The 22,731-nt window shown below is 39.7% G+C and overlaps 1 protein-coding gene and 1 long non-coding RNA gene across 2 annotated transcripts; one reads left to right on the top strand and one right to left on the bottom strand.

The window, feature by feature from the left end:
• Positions 1-4,709: 4,709 nt before the first annotated feature.
• On the bottom strand, positions 4,710-5,652 carry LOC110013709. The gene is made up of 3 exons (XR_002288856.2): positions 5,518-5,652; positions 4,941-5,034; positions 4,710-4,796 (listed from the first exon to the last, which is right to left on the bottom strand). It is a non-coding gene; the product is annotated as an uncharacterized LOC110013709 (long non-coding RNA).
• A 5,456-nt stretch (positions 5,653-11,108) lies between these two features.
• Positions 11,109-13,034, top strand: LOC110013710 (prostaglandin D2 receptor 2-like). Its single transcript, XM_020700198.1, has one exon. It carries the CDS (start codon positions 11,359-11,361, stop codon positions 12,652-12,654), a length of 1,296 nt encoding a protein of 431 aa, XP_020555857.1. The 5' UTR covers positions 11,109-11,358; the 3' UTR covers positions 12,655-13,034.
• Positions 13,035-22,731: the final 9,697 nt, after the last annotated feature.

Here is a 22,731-nt window from a genome sequence, read left to right as displayed (position 1 = left end):
ACAATCATCAGTTATACATTCATACAGTTACTAATCAAACTTAGGATAATTAGACATATTGATAAATATTGCTTGAAAGGGAGTGGAAGGAAGCGAACTTAATCCCACCCCGTTATACTATAACCATATTGTTATATCCGGTTCCTAGCTTTCATCAGACAGAATTAAGAATCATAAAGTATCAATAAATCACATGAAAAAGATGAATTACTTAATTATTATGTAAAAATATCTATCTCAGAAATCAACATGGCAAATGCAGATCAGTTATATGAAATATATGCAGATTATGTTACTTATAAAAGTCATTCATATGATTAAAAAATAATACTATATCAGTAAAATACACAACACTGTTTCAGAGATTTTCATAGCAAAATTTCATCAAGTATCAAAAGTTAAGAACATGTGCAAAATTATGTTACATTAGAAAAGATTTTTGAATCAATTTATCAATTTTTGGAGCAAGTGAAGTGAAATTCATTAAACGTCGATCAATTTAACAATTTTCAATAAGTGATTGATCATTTGTTTTACTTTTTTTTTTATAATAAATTAACGCTGTAAGGGGAAAATAAAAAGGGTCCATAATCTGTCGATTGCCCAAGGTTGGCATTTCTTCTTCTTCTGATTAACAGCCGTTCTTCTGGGTTTAAATAGTTTATTGTTCTCTTCGATGTTATGTCTGCAGACATTAGATTCAGGTCCATATCCTTTTTCAGCTGATATCAGCGGCGCAGAAAGTTGAGGTCAAGTTTTCTGCAGGTCAAAAACTCTCTGCTGAGAATCAGGTTACGTTAGACTTTTGGAAAAAGTGATGAATCTAGGCGTCATATTTCTTGAAATTATTTGGCTCTTTGATTTACTGCATGTTGTCTCAGACAACTGTGATCAAACACTTCTCATTGTCCTTCATGTTGTTCACAACCTGAACCTTGGACCGGTCCGGTGGACCGAGTGGTTTGACATAAATCCTGCAGCCTTTAACCCAAGTGTTCTCATTCTGCTTACGCTTCCTGAGAAGCCGTGCATGTTTGGCGATTTCAGCATTCCTTCTGGTCAGATGGTCGTTCAGATAAGCAGTAGATCCTCTGAGATTTTTACGTTGATTCATCAGAGCTAGTTTGTGTTTTTGATTCACAAACCTGATGAGGATCGCTGGTTTATCCGTCTCCTTTCTCCTGGGGAGCAGGTGGCAGGTCTTGATGGTGTTGAAATCCAGGGAAACCCCTTTAGACGTGAGAAATGATTCCATTTGGTGTTCCAGAGACTCTCCACCGCTCTCCGTTTCAGCACTGCTAGCTACGCTAGCGCTATTAGCATTAGCAATTCTAGCTCCAGCTGCATTTAGCTTTGCCCGAGGTTTGATCGGTTTCCCCACAGTAATTGTTAGTGATTGGCTAGTGACTGATAAATATCCCTTTCCTGAATCGCCACCTTATCGTGGTGGAGGGGTTTGCGTGCCCGAATGATCCCAGGAGCCGGTACCTGGGTGGTGTTCCACCTCAAACTGGTCCTGGGAGACGGGCCAAACTAAGGGCGATTCAAACAAGAACCTTTTCATTACTAGATCCACCTACTCCCCCTAATAAGAGTTTCCAGGGCCCCACCCTGGAGCCAGACTAGTTAGTTCTTGTCTGGTGGCTTTTAATTGCTCTGGGGCAGTGGCCAGTGGGACAGTGGACAGTGGGGCAGTGGATAGCAAGCATGTTGTCCTGAAGGCCCCCCAAAGCAAAGAAACTTTTTCTGCACTTCCTCTTGAGGCTTTGGTTGCTTGTTGGTGATCGATGTTGTGGCAGGACGATCCACGGTGGGTCACTGGCTTTATCCCCCTTTGGTTAGACGCTTCACAGTGAATCACTCAATCGTCTATCTCCAATGAGTCCCCAATCCCCAGAGAAAACAACAAAGAACTCCTTCCCTGTGTCTTTGTGGCAGAAGAGACATTCCCACTGCAGAGAAACCCGATGCAGTCATTCCCTGGGCGCCTCCTTTTTCAATAGAGGTGCATATTTAACTACGTCCTCTCACCAGCCAGGCTGCTAGTGAAGAAATCCTTCTGGATGCTCTCTCCACAGTGGGTTCTGTATTGACGCCTGACTGAAGATCCACAGCAGAGTGGGAAGTTCTCGTGTTCTGCACAGCTTCATCAAGTCTTCAGCACCACAGGAACCTGCAGTGATGAGGCTGTGGAAACTGAAGACGAGCTGCTGCACGAGATAAAATAGGTGGCTGCCAACAGAGAGGCTCTCCAGCTGAGAGACTCCTTCATGATCCACTTTCCTGCAGAGGGAGCAGACCCATGGCACCTCCAGAATGGGGTTTTCTGTCCTCCAAGGACGGACAAACAACGGCTCTTTTGAGAGCCATCCAGAAAACCTTTAAGAGCTTGATTCTCTCTTTTTCACAGTTTTTATTCCAAACTTTTAAAGTACTACATTAGTTGAAAAGGTAAGAGATTAAAACAGGTTAAATAGTACATATGGACTTGAGCAGACCTGTCCCCTTCCTCACAAAATCCCAATACGATAAATGCAGGACACTGCTCAGTAGCATAAAATCAGTTGCCAATGATACATGATTTAAAAAATAAATTATTAAAAAAATGGCTTGAATCCAATTTAAATAGTTTTGAAATAGAAATAACATCTTTTAAATACTATCAGTGTGGTTTTAGGACAAACCACAGCACAGAAATGGCCCTTGTTAAAATAGTAAATGATATTAGATGTAACCTGGCATCTAATCTGGCTTCTTCAATTTCTTCTGACACACTCCCAGTGTGTCAATGACAAACGACAGGATAGACCCACGGGCCACCCCCATCATTCTGCAGGAAACATTAAAATACATGTCAGATTTTTTTGCAAAGTACACATTTCTGATATACTAAGACAGGAGAAGAAAAGGTTTTTTTATACCTCAGAAAGTCTTCATTCCCTACAGAAAGGATGATGTCATCAAGTAGCTGACTGGTGGCTTCTGTGGCAGCTTTCACAGCAGCGTCAAAGAGGGCTTTGTAATCCGTTCGAGGCTCATCTTTACTAATACCTCCTCGTGGAATTGTTTTGCTGGTTTGGTCGGCCTCGCCTACATGGCTGCATTTACCTGCCACAGCCCAAAAGCCCAGATGAACACGTTTGTGTGTTTTTTGTTTTTTTTTTGAACGAAATAAATTCATGCAGGGTTTGATCAAAAATATTGGCAACATCTATTCTGGGTGCAGGGTGACCACTGTGGGTTGGTGCCATGCTTCTCTCTGACAATTGTCCTGTTGAATGAAATAACTCAACTCAACTCAACTTTATTTGTAAAGCACTTTAAACAGAACAAGGTTCACCAAAGTGCTGAACAATACAAAAATTAATAAAAGCACATGAAAATATAAAGCATAAAACACATAAAATAGGTCCGAATTCGAACTCAGTTAAAAGCCAAAGTGAAAAAATATGTTTTAAGAGCAGATTTAAAAATACTGAGTGAGTCTATCTGTCTGAGGTACAGGGGCAATTCGTTCCAGATTTTTGGTCCGAAGACTGAGAAGGCTCGGTCACCTCTCAGTTTTCTCCTGGTCTTCGAGACGACCAGCTGGGTCTGATTTGTTGACCTAAGGACGCGGGGGGGGAGTGTACACATGAATCAGGTCAGACAGATATTTTGGGGCGAGTCCATGGAGACATTTAAAAACAAATAGGAGAATTTTAAAATCAATGCGTAAGCGAACTGGGAGCCAATGAAGAGATGCTAAAATGGGAGTGATATGTTCTTGTTTCCGTGTACCAGTTAGAAGACGGGCAGCTGCATTTTGGACTAACTGCAAACGAGCAAGTAATTTCTGGGAAAGCCCAACATAGAGAGCATTACAGTAGTCCAAACGTGTGGAAATAAAAGCATGGATTAAAATCTCAAAGTCATGGCGAGAGAGGAGAGGTTTAACCTTGGCCAGTTGTCTCAGGTGAAAAAAACTGGATTTCACCACTGAGTTTATATGAGCATTAAAAGTTAAATTGCTATCCAGTTTCACACCTAGACTTGTTGCTGTCTGTTTCAGGTGATCATTTAAAACGCCTAAGTCGACATGTGCCTTAGAGACGTCACTTGGACCAATTAGCAGAACCTCTGTTTTTTCCTGGTTTAAGTGCAAGAAGTTACATGACATCCATGTCTTAATGTTATCAAGACATTCTAATAACTGGTGAGCAGAATATGCTTCTTCCTGTTTTAACGGTATGTAAATCTGACTGTCGTCAGCATAAAGGTGGAATGAAATCCCGTGTTTGCGGAGAATAGACCCAAGTGGAAGCAGGTACAATGAAAAAAGAAGAGGCCCCAGAACAGAGCCCTGAGGTACGCCACATGTGAAAGTTGCTCTACGGGATTCTGCACGTCCAAGACGGACACAGAAGCTCCTCTCATTTAAGTACGATCTGAGCCATTCTAAAGCACTACCTCGAAGACCTACCCAGCTTTCCAGGCGAAATAAATCTTATCCTGTATGTTTGAGTTGACATGAATTTACTGGTATTTTCTATTGTATGTTGCTCCTTCTCATTTTCTGCTTCTGTTCTTTCCCTTGCAGCTTAATGTTTTCTTTGATTCCTTTCCACATTCTTTAAATGTCCACTTGAGACATGGTACTGTATAAGTTTCCCCGTGAACCATGTTACCTTCGGGCTTTGCAGAAGAATAGAGTCCAAGGTAGCCTGAGGTGAGTTTCTTTTCTTTTCGGACGTTGGGAAGGATTGAGTTTGAACATGTTCCACTGGCACAGTCAAGACATGTGGGGGTGTTTACATCTGTGTAAAAATGACACAAGTTAATTCACTACAGCTTTCTACTCATTTCTCTACCAATGAAATCAGGCCAAACATTTATTTAGTAATGACTTATACTCCAAAATAGATATTTCCTTTAAATCTGCCAGAGTAGTCAACATGCACCTGCAAGGTTTTCCAAGGGAAGGTAGGGGCGGATTAGATTGATGTATGGCTCTGTGTTGCCCAGTTCTACCCAGTTACTGTGACTTTAGAAATCCTGTTAATGCATCAAAAAATAGATGTTTTATGAAAAATATTTCTGCTTTCACACCAAAAAGCAAATTGTGGATTCATCCAAATGGATTTTGCTCCATAACTGCAATTAGACAAATAAAAAAATATTGCAAATGTCTTCATGACTGTTAAAAAAGTTAAACTTTTTATATTTGTAGTAGCAGGGACCTGCATTCAAAATTGGTAACTCTGTGATCCAATCCCCCCTCTTTTTAAAGGCTTTGGTTTGATGTCTAGGATTATACATCCTAGATCTACCTTCCTCACAGTACAGCCTCTACCACTACATCATCCAGCCCGTTACTGAATAAGCTAACTCTAAATTATTTTTTATGATGTCTAATTTTTTAAGGCATTTTAATGGGTTTTAAGAATGACTCTGTCTTAATTATTTTCTTTGTCTCTGATCCATTCTTTTGTTTTTACAACTTTTAATATGTCCAGTAGTTCATTTTGCTCATTTCACCTGTAGAGTGTGAAGGATTCTTCCGAGTGTCTCTCTGGCAGCTTTCAAATTTCCCGAATTCAAGTTGGCCTTGATGGTTCCCATACCCTCTGTTATTATCCCACGTCCCTCCAAAAAGGCTTCAGAGCGGAAGTGATGTGGGGCACTAAAACATTCATCAATTAATTAATTAACTGACCAGCAACACATAGCCAAGATCTAATTTTAGGTGTTTGCCAAATCAATTTTAAAAAGAAAAAATTGAACTAACTTCACTGAAGGAACCACATCTTCCTTTCAGTTCTGAATTCATGAAGCCCTCAAGAGGCCATCAGCTTCCAGGGGCAGATGCAATAAAATCCCCCAGAACATCTTGCAGTTGACACCAGTTTAGCAACTGGTTTAACTTTCTTTCTTACAGATTTACAGTCTTAATTAACAAAGAACACTGCTCTCAGACTCCAGGCTAATTTGAGCTTCCAAAAGTCTGTTCTCACAAAAGTTCTTTCAGTTTCACTTCCACAGAATGTCAGGTTTCTGCTTTCTTTGCTCTGCTATTTTAGATATAAAAGCAAGGTTACAACAATTCATATTGAAAGGATTTCATGTATGACCTTCAGAGCTGAAAAAAATGTAATTGCTTTGAATTTGTTTTTATAAAATTTGTTTTCTATTTGCATCATGCTAGGTTTTTGGTTTTAACCAGAGGTAATAACCTAACCCAGGTTCACTCATATTGTAGAGTACAATTGTAATCTAAAGCAGTGTTTTTCAACCAGTGTGCCGCGGCACACTAGTGTGCCGTGGGAAATGACCCATTCATTCACCGATCTAAAAATATTTACCATATCCAGGATATCAGCTCTGTGTTCATCCATTCATTAAAGTGTGCCGTGGCTCAAAAAAGGTTGAAAAACACTGATCTAAAGAACAAAACTAAACAACAATGTGATCAGATTACTCCTTATTTTTTATCAAGAGCTTCTTCCACATTCATGTTTTCAGAGAACAACTGGGTATTGAAAATCTACATCTATCTAAGTTTCCCTTGAAAACTTGTCTTTCTTTCTGTCTGATGATCTTTAAAAATTTTGGATGATATTTGCATCAGAGTGGAGAAAAACCGGCTCATGGGTGGAGAGCACACAGGTATGTGAGAATGTGATTCAGAAGGCAGGTCTGACGTGCAGCAGAAGGTGGAAGCTCTGCAGGGAGAGGTTCCTCGGAACCTGGAAGGAACATAAGACATGCTCGATAGGAATTCATGAAACCTTTTCCCGTCCGTCTTTGAAGTTAAACCAGGTATCGGGTGAGTGTTAATCATACTATTAATATGAATCTACCTACAGTAGAGAATTACCATCATGTCCTTTATCTGCTGACATTAATTAAATCTTCAGTTGTAAATGCCTCATATTTGTCTTCTAAACCAATAATTGAATTGAATTCTAAGCTAGTCAGGTTTTCTTACAGAATTGTCATAGACTTTACATAATTTCCTCCTTGTTTTCACACTATGTATTAAGTTGGATTCTTTTTTCACAGAGAGCAGGTTGGCAGTGATTGCCACAATCAGATACGTTCGTAGATTACAAGATGCTTTGTGGTTGTTGCATATTCTATCACCACATCAAACAAACCCATTAGTAGCCGTTAGCTGCTTGCCGTGTAGTAAACCACCTACAAATAGCTGTCATAAATAGGACTTTCTTGCGTTTTTATCTCTCCCAATAGATAAAGTAAGAGGTGTTAGTTTGATTATACAAACAGATGACTACAAAGGAAGCTTTCATAAAATCAACTAAGTACAAAGCATGTATTAAAATGACTCAACACAACTTGCACAATAGCTCTGTTGAAAAGCACTTAAAGATCTTTATAGTGCTTTGACAATTGCGTTTCAGTCCTGTAGTTATTTTTGAAAAGGACCGTATATACAAATGATGGTTTTAGCACTGTATCAATGACTACAGAAAATGCGTCTTTATGTTATAGACATACGCCACACAATGTAATCTAAGATGTGTGGAGGAATGGCACCAAGAATGTTGGCATGTTTGTATTCTGGAAGATGGAACCTTGAACAGTCAGGGGTGATGGGAGTTCTGTCCCCCCCCAAAAAACATCAAATTTCCTAAAGAGAAGCAGTCAAGCCATCCTAGCCAGTGATAGCCGATTCTGATGTCTATCCATTCCATGGCAAATTTTACCAACAATTTTACTAGAATTTGTGATGAAGAGGTTTTGTGATTTCTTACCCATCCTTTTTTTTTTACATTCTTTACATTTTGTTTCAGACTGTTTTCTTTGGACTTGTTTGTTTTGCAGTGTAAAAAGACAAAACTCACCATATTAGCACAATGGCATTTAGGTTGTACCTGTGTTTCCTTGAATTGTAAAAATATTAGGTTTCATTTTTCAATGGTTACCATTGCCTAAAGTATTTTTAAATTATATTCTACCCTAAAACATAATTCATATATGTTCCTCCAGTCACTCGCTGCTTTCACTATAGATCACAATGTCATCTGCTAACATCATAATCCACAAAGATTCTTTTAGTGTGTCCATCACCCCAGCAAACAAGAACAAGCTTAATGCTGACCGTTGATGCAGCCCCACGGCCTCCTACACAGCTCCAACTGTACTTCTCTGCCAATCCAGGCTTTCTCAGACAAACCACAGTTCCTCTCTCAGTCTCCTGCCATAGACTTTCCCCAGATCCATGAAGAAATAATGCAGCTTTGTCTGACCTTCTCTCTTCTTCTTCTTTAGAAGCTGCCTCAAAGCAAACATGGCTTCTGTGGGTGTGTTTCTTGACATGATACCATACTGTTGCTCACATTTGCTCAGTCTAGCTTCAACTGATATCCCCCAACCTTTCGCAGAATTTCATCATGTGATTTGTGCTTTATCCCTCTGTAGTTTCCACTTCAACTTTGGCTATGGGCATCTGTACCCTTCTCTCTATGCCTCAGCCATCCTCTCTTCATTAACTTTATTTATAAAGCACTTTAACACAAGCAAAATTAAACAATGCGCTGAAAAATTAAAAGCTAAACACAATAAAACCAATTTTAATAAATAAGTGTCCCACTTTTTGTTAGTCATACCTTTCCTTAAAATACACTCCTGAACTTCTTCAGTCAACCACCACATTTCCTTATTTGCTTTCTTTGATTTGGATGAGACACAAAGTACATTCCTCCTCGTCTTCCACCTAGTCTCTCTGATCACTTTAGTTATTCCAGTCATCTGGAACGTTATATACGCCATCTTTCATTTTTCTAATATTTATCACACTCAATAAAATCTGTGCAAGTAATACTAAACTATCTATTTTTTTATAACAGACAGTTACTGATAGTGTATGGTAAGCCAAAAAAACCTGTAGAGTTTCTTTATAACAGTTGAGTGTTTATGACATATGGGCTTTCTGACAAAACCCTGTATTTCTAAGGCAACAGTGGGAATCGAACCCAGGTGTCCTTTGGGTCAGTCTTACACCCAGTCAACTGAGATGTCCAGCTCCATATCTTTTCTGCATTGCAGTAAAAAAGTACATTTACACATTGTGTCGGGATATGCTTTTCCATTCTAACGTAACGCAACAATTTTGAATACAACTGATCATTGTTTTTTTTTCCCCCCTGGTCAAATTCACGGCAAGAGTTAGTCAGATAAAACATGTTCGGTTCCAAGCTAAATACCAAGCCAACCAAACCTATTATAATACCAAGAAGAAAAAAAAAAGAAATAGCCTCTCCACCTGCACTGCTAAACAATCGTTAAAAAAACGTTTTACTTTACTGTTAGGTTTAAAATACTACCTTCCTTCTCCAACTGCTGCCCCAAATGTGTGATTGTAGGGATGAATCATCAATGTCTTGGAATCTGGTCCTGGCACGGAATGAGAAAACATTGACAACGAGCTCGGCACTTGAAGCAGGACTGAAAGCTGCACACAGCTGAAAGAAAATTAGGAACAATTGGTTGGGGGTCACAGGTCAAAACTTGAAAACATGATGGGAATAGTACTTAAATTAAATAGTGGAAAAGTGAAATAACAGCAAGAGAGGGGGAAAGAGAATTATTACTAAGAGTGAAAAGGAGTAATTAATCACTCCGGTTTGTTTGGATTCCTTTATATTTCCGACATGTATTGACTGATGCAGGAAACAAAAACCCTTTCAATGACAGGAAGATGATTAAGCAAATAGGACAAAGGGAATTATTTCCCTTCTCATGTCATTGTAAAGATTACAGTTCATTCTTACTTTAGAAATTGTTAAATTTGTTTTTGCTGCCATTTAATTCAAATAATAACTTATACTGCATGACAAAGCTAGCTGGGGATCATATTTGTCTTTTTAACAAAAACATATAAAAAAAACATTTAAAAATAGAAAAAATAGGTTTTATGTGATTAATATACAATTGTTTGAGAATGTACACAATTTTCTTTGAAAATGAATTCTTTCTAGCGATTCCGGTTATTTCTGCTTTTACATTTTGTGGTGTTACAATCAGGTGGTGTACCATAAATCATTCAGCACAAACATTATGAACCAGTTAATTTGTTCTAACAAAGCAATTCCAAGCAGCATGAGGTTGTATTGTGGTTCTAGTGTTCTGTAGAATTGGCGTTGCTCAGGGCCTGGAATGTTGCCACATTGCAGGAACAGGTTTTGACTTGTATTGATACCTCCAGTTTTTGTTGTGTTTTTCTGTCATGATTTTTTCTTTCAAAGTTTACAGTTTAAAGGAAATCCCTCCGTGTGTTATCAAGTGCTTGAATTTACTGTACGTGATTTTTTAGCATCCCTGAAACCCCAGCTATGTGACACAGTTTTAATGACAACTTCAATCAAGAGATGACTCCTGAGGATAGCTACACCCCCTTTTTCTTTTTTTGGTCTGTACAGAACTCACAGTTTACTGTTGGCAAATAATAACAAGAAAGACAGTCACAGAATAACCAAATAGTAGTTGTTTAAAGTACATAAATATACAAGTGAGTTTTTCCAGGTGCTCCTCTGTTCTACAAAAAACTTTTTTCTACTAAATAATAGCTTTGGTTATCCCACACACAGTTTTTCTCAGTCGCTTTAGTACAATTCTCAGATCAGAATGAAATTTCCAAAGCTATTTGTTCAATCCTCACATCATGGTGTCACTTGTGCACATCATATAAGCAGTTTCTCACTTCTTTGAACAAGTTGCAATTGCTTTGGTACATCCATGCAAATGATTATGTACAATTCTCTGCTCTTTGCTACATTATCAATTGTTTATGTCATGTTGATCAAAATGTATTATATAGTTCACTGTGCAATAGTCTTACTCCTCAAAACACCTAGTCATTAGTTCATCGTATAAGTCATTAACTGCAAAATGGTTGACCAAGTTGTCATAATGTGACAAACATATTTCGCTGCATTGCAAGAGAGAATATTTGCTGTGATGTGGATGAGAATTTGTGGCCTAACATACAGGAACGACAAGAGGTGTAGGAAGACCACACCAATTCCTACTGCACTGCCTGTACTGTTGTACAGAATATTGTCCTATCTTTTTTTCCCTTTGTGTTACTGTTTGCAGTGTTACTGTAAACTCACATTTTACTTAATCATCACTAACTTTTGCATATATAAGGAATACATACTTCAATCCAGCCAAGAATATATGAAAATTGATTTTCAATTGAATATAATCATATTGGAAAACCTTCTAATGGGCATCCTGCCAACCGGATCACACTCAAAGCATCAAGATATTCACACATACTTTGTTCTAGTTATAATTAGATAAGGTGTGATTAATCTTTGTGTTTTTTGTGTTTTTAGAAACTTTATACTCACAATGGATAAAGGTGAACCGCTCCTCTGCCCTTTGCTACAAAAGATGACGGTCCATGGACTCAACAACAACACCAAGGCCAACTTGGTAGTAGTTGGTGTCCACGGTCTGGTCTCCTTGTTGGGGATTTTGGAAAATGCTCTGATCATCTGGGTTTTGGGATTCCGCCTCTCAAGTCGCACAGTGACTTCTGTTTGGGTGCTCAATCTGGCCCTTACAGACTTTCTGGCCACCCTGATGCTTCCCCTCTTTACTGCCTACCTTCACTCTTCCCACAGTTGGGAGCTTGGCGATGCTCTCTGCAAAGTCCAAGCCTCCATTTTTTTTTTCAACATGTTTGTATCGGCCTTTCTGTTGGCAGCTATTTCCCTGGACCGCTTACTTCTTGTGTTCAAGCCAATATGGAGCCTTAAGCATCGGTCTGTGGCTGGAGCGTGGAAGGTGTCCGCACTGGGCTGGCTGTGGGGGGCAATAAACACAGCACCTTACTTTGTGTTTCGTTCGGTGGTTGAAAAGATGGATGGAAGGAAGTTGTGTTATTACAACTTTGCCCTGTATTTGCCTTCCAATGGAACTCTGCAAAGGGACTGTGATGTGAGACACGGAACAACGGCTATTTCCAAGATGTTGTTGGCTTTCCTGATCCCTCTGATGGTCATAACAGGAAGCCACATTAAAATCGCTCTCACTCTAAACGCAAGAAACAAGTGGAGAAAGCGAAGTGCTATCGTCCAATCTGACAAACGGAACACCTTGAGTACCAATGAAGCATCAAAACGGGAATTTGGTAATGCAAGTACTAAAAGAAACAGTATAATGCTTGGGCCAATTTTTACAAAGTCAAGAAAGAAGAGTCTGTATCCCTCGTCTTTCAGAGCTAATGGTCAGAACAAGCTCTCCCCGAGTTTCAAAAAAATGGTGGCAGCTGTGGTTTTAGTGTTTGCACTCTGCTGGGCTCCTTATCAAATCTTCTGCATGATTGAACTCACAGCTCAGGATAATGAAGAAACTCTCAAACTGGTGGAGACGTGGCTCCCTCTGGCTGCAACACTTGCTTTCCTAAACCCAGTACTAAATCCCATCCTGTATGCCTTCAGCTGCCCAAACTTTTTTGTGAGGATTCGACAAAATTTGGGTGCAGTGTTTGACGAACTGGTGGCAGAGAAAGACGGGGAATCTAATGTCCCAATCAACACCATCAGAGCTCAAATGAGGCAAGGGAGCAATCGGGATGTCACAGTCACAACACCAGGCTCTCCGAAGAGTTCCTCTTCACTTAGACAATCATCTCACTCTTAGTTCTACCCACGGTGTCCTTACGCTATACCACAGCCATTAGTAAGGTGTGTGTTTTGGCTCCTGACAGCCCGCACAAAAATGCTTCATGCAAGTGATATGTAAGTTTCTGTATTAAGTCCGTGGGCTGATCACACAAACTACACTCTGATTGTCTAATTTACTCGTTTCAAACAGTGTGGTTAGCTAGCACCTTTCCCTATAACCCTTGTGCTACTGTAGGAAACTGTACTACGCCTTTGTAGGTTCCTAGAAGGTGTTCAGCATCGAGGAAGAGATGACCAGGATTCAGACGGTTAAAGATTTACAAAGTTTATTATTATTATTAACTACAAAGTAATTAAGAGTACTCCAGATATCCGGTCTTAATTTGATATGATTTGAAATGGTTTATTTTAAGCAATCAAATAGAAATAATACACAAAAGCAATACAATCATCAGTTATACATTCATATAGTAACTAATCAAACTTTGGATAATTAGGCACATTAATAAATATTGCTTGGAAGGGAGTGGAAGGAAGCAAACTTATATAATCCCACCCCGTTATACTGTAACCATTTTATTACATGATTTATCAATATCCGGTTCCTAGCTTTTATCAGACAGAATTAGGAATCGTAAAGTATCAATAAAGCACATGACAAAGATGAATTACTTAATTATTATGTAAAAATAACTATATCGGAAATCAACATGGCAAATGCAGATCAGTTATCTAGAATATATGCAGATTATGTTACTTATAAAAGTCATTCATATGATTAAAAAATAACACTATATCAGTAAAATACACAACACTGTTTCAGAGATTTTCATAGCAAAATGTCATCAAGTATCAAAAGTTAAAAACGTGCAAAATTATGTTACATTAGGAAAGATTTTTGCATCAATTTATCAATTTTTTGGAGCAAGTGAAGTAATATCATTAAAAGTCAATCAATTTACCCATTTTCAATAATTGATTATTCCTTTGTTTTACTATTTTTTTGTATTTTTGTTATGTTTTTATTTTTATTTTTTTATAATAAAGTAATGCTGTAAGGGAAAATAAAAAAGGGTCCATAATCTGTCGATTGTCCAAGGTTGGCATTTTTCTTGACTCTGGGGTCTGTGATGCACACGGTTATGTGTGTCTGATTCACAGGGAGTTCAAGCTAACAAGAGAGCAATACAGCCAGAAGAGAGGAGTTCTTCGAAGAGAAGTCTTCATAGTGGCGTGCGCTGAGTACTTCCTCCTCTGTGCGGCAGCCGAATTATCTGCAGGCAGCTGCCCAAGAACTTATTTGAAGTTGCTTGCTGCATGTTTCGTTTTTTGTCTTCAATGGTTGATTTCCTGTTTTCATAGAAGGGGCCTGATAACCGTTGGTTGACTTCAGCTGGTTCCGCGAAAACAAGCGATGAATTCCCCCACCCGGGGTGCGAAGGCTATATGGTTCCTGTTGCGCATGACAAGATCTGCATGCTCAGTAGACCTCCATATTTCTTCCTTTGTGGGTGGATGGCTGCATGCTTTGAAATGTCACTTTTGTGAAGTGAACTTTGTCACAGATCACGAGTAAATGGAAGAGTGGGTGTGGTACACAGAATGCATGTAAGTTTGGACATTAACACTTCAATGCAATAAAAGATTAAAACAGCAAGCACACGTTTATTCATTCCCTCTCTTGATCTCCTGAAGGGAGATCACATAAACGGAATTAACCTGTGGCATCTAGCCATCACATCGAGATCGTAACAAAAGCATCAAAAATCCTTCAGAGTGTGGCCGTTCAGCTTATCGCTTAGCAAAGAGTACATGTACGTCCGTAACCTTCTAATTTAGTGAACACACTTAGCAGTCACATGGAATACATACACAGTAGGAATTTTAAGTAAAATGATGAAACAGCAAACCTAAAAAGCATTAGCATAACACTTAAATGCACCCTTAAATGTACCCTTAAATTTACCCTTACATTTACCTGTGGATAAAAGAGCCTTGAGGTTAAGGGGAAAAGAGGGGTTAAGACGCAATCATTTACATGAGATGTTGGCCGACAACAAGAGGTAGAGATGGATCAGCAAGTGGTAGCATGGCATACTAACCGTGCTCCCGATCCCTTCCTCCTACCGCCCTCTCTATGAGATGTGTCATAAGTGACCTTATGCAGGGAATACAACAACAAACACAGAGAAAGTGCAGGGCGTGTATAAACACTTACCATTTGATGTGCGGGGTTATACCCTGCTGCTGCCTTTGCTGCCGCGTCAGTTGCGTTATTTCCTTGTGTTGTTAGTGAGTTACCCTTACTGTGTCCCGGGACCTTGACCACAGCCACTCTGGAGGGCAATTGCAGTGCGTGGTCCAGTCGCTGCATCAGGTCCTTATGAACTAAGGGTTCCCCTTTTGCTGTAAAATAACAATTCCTTTTCCATGCAACGAGATCTAACAATGCAGCTGACACTGCTTCGGCAGAGTCAGAGTGAACTGTTACTTTTTCTCCAGACGCAGCTTCGAGAGCCAGAACAGGGCAGGACTTTTGCGGCTTGTGCTGACGGTTTTACTGTTAACGTTTGTGTAGTTAGGGTGGTGAACTCACCCCTGGAGGAATCCACCACAGCAGCCGCTGCCTGAAGGGTGCCTGATGTGGACCGGAAACAGCAACCATCTGTAAAGAGAATTCTCCCTTCTGTAAGAGGTTTTGTTTCCAGGTCTGGCCTGGCTCTAAGTTCTTTTGCCACAGCTACAAAACAAGAGTGAGGGTCCATAGAAATTCCCTCCGACATGTTAATCCCAGTGTGTTGGTACTGAATGTTCCGAGCCCTCAGAGTTTTCAGCAGCCTTGTCTGTCTGAAAGGCGACAGCGTGAAAGAGGATGAAGCCACATGTGATGTGACCAAGTGCTCTGTCAAGATTATCAAGGGATGTGACATGACCACATGTGCTGTCTTGAGAATAACTTTTGTCAGTCCTGCAGCATAACGAGTACATGGCGGGGAACGGGCTTCAACGGCATGCAGGGAGATGCTACAATACATTAGAACGTACCGTCTGCCTTGGTTTTTCTGGAAGAGGACAGCAATAACACCTGTGGGCGTCATGGAAGTGCCGAGATAAAATGGCTGGTTATAGTCAGGGGGCGCAAGAGCAGCGGCGCATGCCATGTCTTGCACTAGTTTCACAAAAATCTCATCAGTCTCTGGGGTCCAGTCTAACGCAGCTGTGAGGTCAGTTGTTCCCTTTTCTTTAATCACTGACCTCAAGGGGGCGGTGCGTTCTAGAAAAACAAGGGAGGAAGTGCCTTCTCTATCCACAGAGGCCCAAGAAAGATAACATTTCTCTAACTGTCTCCGGACGTTTATCTTGCAGGATGGACATTCTATGCTCAGTAGACATTGAGGATCCTGTACTGGAAACAGTTCTGCGTGGAAGTGTTACTTCTCTTCTGCAGCATTGCAGTTTCTTTTTAGACACTTTAAAACCCAAATCACAGAACTTCAAGAGAAGATTTTCTGTTGCTTGAAGGGAGGATTCAGCAGTTGGGGCTGCCAGGGATACAGATCACCATTCGGGAAGGTGATTTGTCTCCCATCTGGAGAACATAGGATGCTGGCTCCTGTTTTGACAAGAATATCCCGTCCCAACAGATTCGCCGGTGTGTATGGTGAATGCACAAATGAATGTTCCACCATCTGACCGGCCATTTCAAAGGTCAGTGGGATAGTTTTTTGCAGGTTTTGGGGGGTCCCAGAGAAGCCAACAAAAATCATATGTTCATTTTTCATAGCAGGTGGAGGGAACGGACAGTTTATAGAGGAACATGTTGCACCAGGTCATCGCCTCCTTGGTTCTTTCAAATTATCCTACCGCGCAAAATTATTTAAACTCTTTTTCGTACACCCCTAATGGTGTCCCAGGCTTAACAGACGCAAACCCTCCGTTTTTGGACCTTTTTCCAAGGACTAACAGGTAAACCCACACACGTCCTTATTGCACTTCTGACTTCAATACAACTGGGGTCCGAACTTCCACTCATCCAGATTCTCCTTTTATTTAATTTATTCAATTTGCAGAAATTCCTTAAAAGGTTTTCTTCTTACCGTTCGTTTGAGGCAGCAGGAGAATTTACCGTGTGGAAGGATGTCCCCGACTTTACGCCGAAAGTCTCAATAATCTGGTCCTCCTTCCCAAGCTGCTTCTCAAAGAAAGATTTTTCTCCTGTGTATCCTGAGTTCCGCTGGACTCATCCCCTCGGGCACGTAGATTCGTTGACAGCTGGACCGCCCACTTCCTTCGGTCCATATTTGGAGCTTGACCACACTGTCGGTCCTCTTCACAGGTAAAATGCTTTCCCATCTGTTCATGACAAATCCGCTGTGGACAACCGAACCCCGTAGCAATTGCTGGAGTGAAAGGTTAGCTTCTTCCTGCGCATGGGAATGCATGGAACTAACTCTATGGCTGCAATAACTTCTTGCAGTGTGAAGTCGGAGTCAAGATGACGCCTTGCGGCATCAGTTAACCTGGGCAAATGAAGAGAGCCAAAGAATCTATGTCAGGCTGTGATAAGCTATGACCTGAAAAGTAAGGTCTATGATAAAACTCTTTGAAACGATTATTAATTTCTACTTGGTTTGTTAGAAGAGTGCCATTTTTTTTTTTTTTTATTTTATGAATAGCTCTTGAAGCCAGCATTCCTTTAAGTTGCTGTGCTTATTGGGCTTATCTCCTATCTCAAAATAATTTTGGCTCAGTTTCAATAAAATATTATTAATTTGACTGCTCATGATTACATTGTATTCATATTTAAGTTTAAGCATGTCTCTGTAGTCAGAGGGGGATTTAGAAGTTTTATATGTCCTGTCTAGACTAGAAAGGGCAATTTTAATTTCAGAAAGCCTTTTATTTTGTTCCTTTTTGAGAGCTGAGGTATAAGAAATAATGTCACCACGAACTTTCAGTGTTTCCCATAACGTTAAGTCAGACACCTCCCCATTATCATTCATTTTACTAAATTCTTTGAGTTTAAAAGCAATGTGTTTATTAAAGTGATCATCGCTGAGAAGAGTGGGGTTGAAGCGCCAGGAATAGTTTTGTTCAGGTAGATTTAGGGACAGTGATCCAGACACAGGGCTGTGATTTGATATTTTAAAATGTCATGGTATCTGGAATTTGTGATTTGTGAAATGAGGTTAGAGCTGGTTAAAAAATAATCTATCCGACTATAAGATTTGTGCACACTGGAAAAGAAACAATAATCTTTATCTGTGGGGTGTTGAATTCTCCAAATATCTACTAAATTTTTATTTTTCACGAGATTGTGTAAAACCCGCAGAGATAGACTTTTTGGAGAAGGGCGCGAGGATAGACGGTCGAGGAAAGGATCTACGTAGCAGTTCCAATCTCCTGAGATGTTTGAGTAATATTCATCCTGCAACAAGTCAATTACTTTCCTGAAAAATGTTGGACCATCTGTGTTCGGGCCATACACATTTAAGAAAGTTAATGGAAAGGAATCTATCAGGCCTGAGACCATCACAAATCTGCCCTGTGGATCAGTTTTCACAGATGTTAATTGAAAAGGGACGTTTTTACTAAATAATATGGCTACCCCTCGGGCATGTGATGTAAAAGATGACTGGTATACCCGAGACACCCAGTTACGCTTCAAAATATGCTGCATTGTACCTTTAATATGGGTCTCCTGAAGAAAAATTACATCCGTATGAAGAGATTTCAGATGTTTGAATACTTTCCCCCTTTTCAGTATTGAACCAAGCCCTCTAACATTCCAGGACACCATCTGTAATTCTCTGTTTCATACGTGCATGTTACTTTGTGATCTATTCATTCTGATGAGGACAATGAGAAAAGAATGACCAACATGAGGTTTAATATGCTTAACAGCCTATTCAAAACTGGCAGTAATAAGACACAGAGAAAAAATAATGCAATTTGTGCCCCTGAACCATAGAACAAGACAAAAACAAAACAAACTGTCCCCCCTCCCCAATGAATGCGTCCTTCTGAACTTGACGCATAACATTCCCCTTTAACTAAACCAGGAGCTGCCGGACAAATAGTAAGAGAGGTAAACACCCACCACCATGGTATTATGTTAAAATAAAATGAATTACACACCACCAACATAGGATAAATATCAGCAATGATTGTTGATCAGTTTCACACCTGCTTGTTCAGGTGTGAAACTTGTTCATCCTTGTTCATCCAGACAGGCCCTGATAAAACACTGAGTAGTTAGGAATACGAAAGATCGTAAAATACTTCTTTGTGTTCATATGATTCTATTGAACTTGATAAGAATGACGGTACCGCGATTACCTGCAGCTATAACTGTTTTCTGAAAAGTTCCGCCCCTTTAGCTGTCTCCACCAATCATTCTTGGAGGCTTAATCACATATCAGTCTGACCAATCATAAGTGGTTAAATGCTTCACTTTCTTGTTCTGATTCTGCTCATAAAGTCACTTAGTTCTAATAAAAAGTACCAGCTAAAGCTTGTCTTTAGCGATGTAGCTTTCCACAGAATCCGTTGACAGACAGATTCTCATTCTCAAAGTGTCCTTGGGCAAGACACTGTACCCCACCTTGCCACTGGTAGTAGCTTGGTGCCATTGTTTGGCAGTGGAGCTGCCATCAATGTGTGAATGTGTGTGTGAATGGGTCTGTGACTGTAAAGCGTTTTTGGCCTTGGAGTAAGGTAGAAAAGCTCTTTATAAGTATATACCATCTACCATTCTAGCCTTTCCTGCCACAATTATCACAAAAATGCATGTGAGATTGTGGACAGGCTTTAGATCTATGCAGACTATGAGTGTCTTCTTTTAAGAATTTTGGATGGTGGTGTGCTGTGGGATTTTTGTCAAGATTAAAGTGTGCCGTGGCTCAAAAAGGTTGAAAAACCCTGCTGTAAATATTACCATGATTCAGTGATGACATCATTCAATGATTACATCATCAAATAATGACATTATGCAATGACATTATATGATGTCATGTTTTGATGATATTAAATCATATCATCAAATGATGACATGAAATGATGTCATTTTGCATCATGGCATGATGGGATTTAAATGTATAAATACTCCCCAGAGATCAGTATTCCTTCAACTCAAGGAGACACAAAGAAAATAAATCAGCTATCAAGAATGAGAAAAATGATGCAACAGGAAGAAAAAGTTACAAGACTCTGGTCCGATATTGTTGAAAATGAGAGTGACATCGTCCTGGACGACGACTTTTATAACATGATTGTCTTCCCCGAGGAAAGTTCCAGAGAGGAGACCAGTCAGGACTCTCTCATCCCCCAAGACAATTCATCTCAAATCTCTGATGGTGACAGGAAATGTAGTCAGAGTGACTTTGAAGGTGATCTGGAGGTCAACAATATGATGTCCCCTGACAATAGCTACACCCATGAGCACAGTCTGGACTCTCAAGACAATTCATCTCAATTCTCTGAGTGTGACAGGAAATTTAGTCAGAGTGACTTTGAAGGTGATCTGGAGTTTTACTACTCGATGTCCCCTGACAACAGCTACACTGAAGAGCAGACCGATGAGCACAGTCTGGACTCTCCCACCCCCAGAGAATATCCATTTGGACCCTCTGATTCAGATAGTGAGGATGACAATTCAAGAGATTCTGATTCAGAAGACTCACTATCAGAGGAGTCTCAAGAAGAAACTGACGTCAACGATCTTAATGGATTGATCTCACAGCGCAATAAGCTAAAAAGCTGTTTAGCTAAGAGGGAAAGGAACATCGCAAAAAAACTGGACCTCCTCAAGAAATATGAGCAGGAGGCACTTAAGGCTGATGAAGACTGGTTGTTTTCTGAAAAAAGTATTGAGCAGGAGCGTCACATTAGACAAGAGAGGCGAAAGGAAATCAGAGAACTTGAGGAGAAGATCCAAAATGTGACAGAATTCCTCAAGGTGGAAAAGAAACCAAGCTACTCAAAGGGTTACAAGACAGTTTTAGAAGACACAGAAATGGTCACAAAACAACTGCTTGAAATCAACAATCTAAATTTACACATGGAAGATCAAATAGGAAAACAAAAGGAGAAAAGAGAAAATCTTGAAATTCAGGTGGTAGAGATGGTCTTTCTGTCCAACTTAGCAACCAATAGAATCAGCAACCAAGCAGAGACAATTGTGTGTGCACCTCAACAGAATACATCAACCCAGACTGAATTTGATAGACCTGAAAGTGCCTCTGGATTGAACCAAATAACAGCCTCAGCTTGTTTGGAATCACAAAAAAGTATTTTTACTATTGGAGCTGCACCTAAGAAAACGACCAATAGGAGAGGAAAAAACAAGACCATTAGCCCTAAAGCAAAGCCGGACGCCTCTTCTCAACTGCTAGACACACTGAAAGTGAATCCACCACATCAGTTCAGTTGGGTTCAGTCAGAAGAAGCAGCCGTTAAAGTCAGCAGCCAGGCTAAATCCAGTGGGTGTGCACCTCAGGAAAAGTCTTGCCAACAACAAAGTTCTTTTGCAAAGAAAGTCTCGACATCGGACAAAGTGAAAGCCTCCTTGTTGTTAGAACCTCAGAAGACTATCTTTACCATTGGAGCTGCACCTCAGAAAGCAACCAATAGAAGAAAAACTAAGAGCATTTGCCCTAAAGCAAAGCCGGACGCCTCTTCTCAACTGCTAGACACACTGAAAGTGAATCCACCACATCAGTTCAGTTGGGTTCAGTCAGAAGAAGCAGCCGTTAAAGTCAGCTTCAATGCAAGCAGCAATGCATAGGTGTAAAAATTAGATAACATTAGCTAGTAGGAATAAAAGTATTTTAGTAATAAAAAGGTGTGACAGGTTTTTTTAAATGAATTCATATTGAATTATTTAGTATTAAAAATTGTTAGTTTTTTTTACTAAAATAAATTTAAGTTGTCATTAATTTATTTTAAATATTTATTCTTTATTTAAAAGTACAGAAACAAGTCTAAAGTTGATAAATATTTGTAGGTCTTTGTTTTTATATATTATTCATATATTCATTTAGTTAGTTTATCTCTGTTTGACTTGAAGTTTCTCTTGGTCTTTGTATTAAAAAGTATTAATATAACACTAAAAAATAGATTTATATACAAATATACGAATATGTTAGGATATATTGTCTTAGACAGAAAAATACAAAAAGATAGACTCATAAATATCTCAACGTACAGAGATTGCTTTACAGAAAAATATAGTGATGCATGAAATATCCAAAAATATATAGAGATAAAGTTCTTAAACAAAATATGAAAAATATTTCTGGACAAGCATACAAATATAAATACAGAGCCCTCAGTAAACCAACGTTAAAGGTGTGGAGGGGTTTGGGAGCTGGAGTTATTCAAGGAGCAAAGATGTCTGGGGCTAACTCCCCTGCTGTTGTCACCCATGGCAGACAGGTCCGAAGTGACGAGCCAGGCCAAGAGCGGTTCAAAGCTCCTTCATGAGAAGGAACCATGAAGTTCTTATAATGTTGCCTGAATTGGTGCAACCCCAGCCCCACTGTTCCATCCCTTTAAATCCATGCTGCCTACTTAAAAAGGGATGAATATGTAACATAAAGACAAAACAAAACAACCAGTGAGGGATCAGCAATAAATGGTGGCTAGGTCGTTTATTACAGGTATTGCACCAACAAAGAGGGATAAGAAAACAAGGACACAAATGAAGGGGGGTTAGTAAATAGCAAATTAGAGAGCATGGCTATTTCAACAACAAGGGAAGACAGAAATACCACACAAAATACAGCAAACTGAAAAGAACCTGAAACGTAAAAACACAAAAGAGAAGCTCAACACCAGGGCAAAAAACTCCAAAAGTAATAAATGAGGGCAAAACCAGGCAAGATGAGCTAAGGCAAACAACTGGGGCAGGCTGACACAAAGAGAAACCACCCAGGAATTTCAGCCGCCCCTAGTCCAAGGAAACCCGAGCGTTTATATGCTATATGTCTTGTGGGGTCCAGATGACCCCACTCCCAAAGTTAAAGTGCCGTGGATAGCACAAGGGTAATAAGGTAATCACTATGTGGAGAATAGTTTTGTGTTCCTTTGTGCA

This window comes from Oryzias latipes, chromosome 2 (assembly GCF_002234675.1).
Source record: "Oryzias latipes chromosome 2, ASM223467v1".
Classification (NCBI taxonomy): Eukaryota; Metazoa; Chordata; class Actinopteri; order Beloniformes; family Adrianichthyidae; genus Oryzias; species Oryzias latipes.
This window is presented reverse-complemented; position numbering and strand designations above follow the sequence as displayed.

Excerpts from the sequence above, each read along its gene's own strand:
- LOC110013710 (XM_020700198.1), top strand. The coding sequence starts at position 11,359 with ATGGATAAAGGTGAACCGCTCCTCTGCCCTTTGCTACAAAAGATGACG.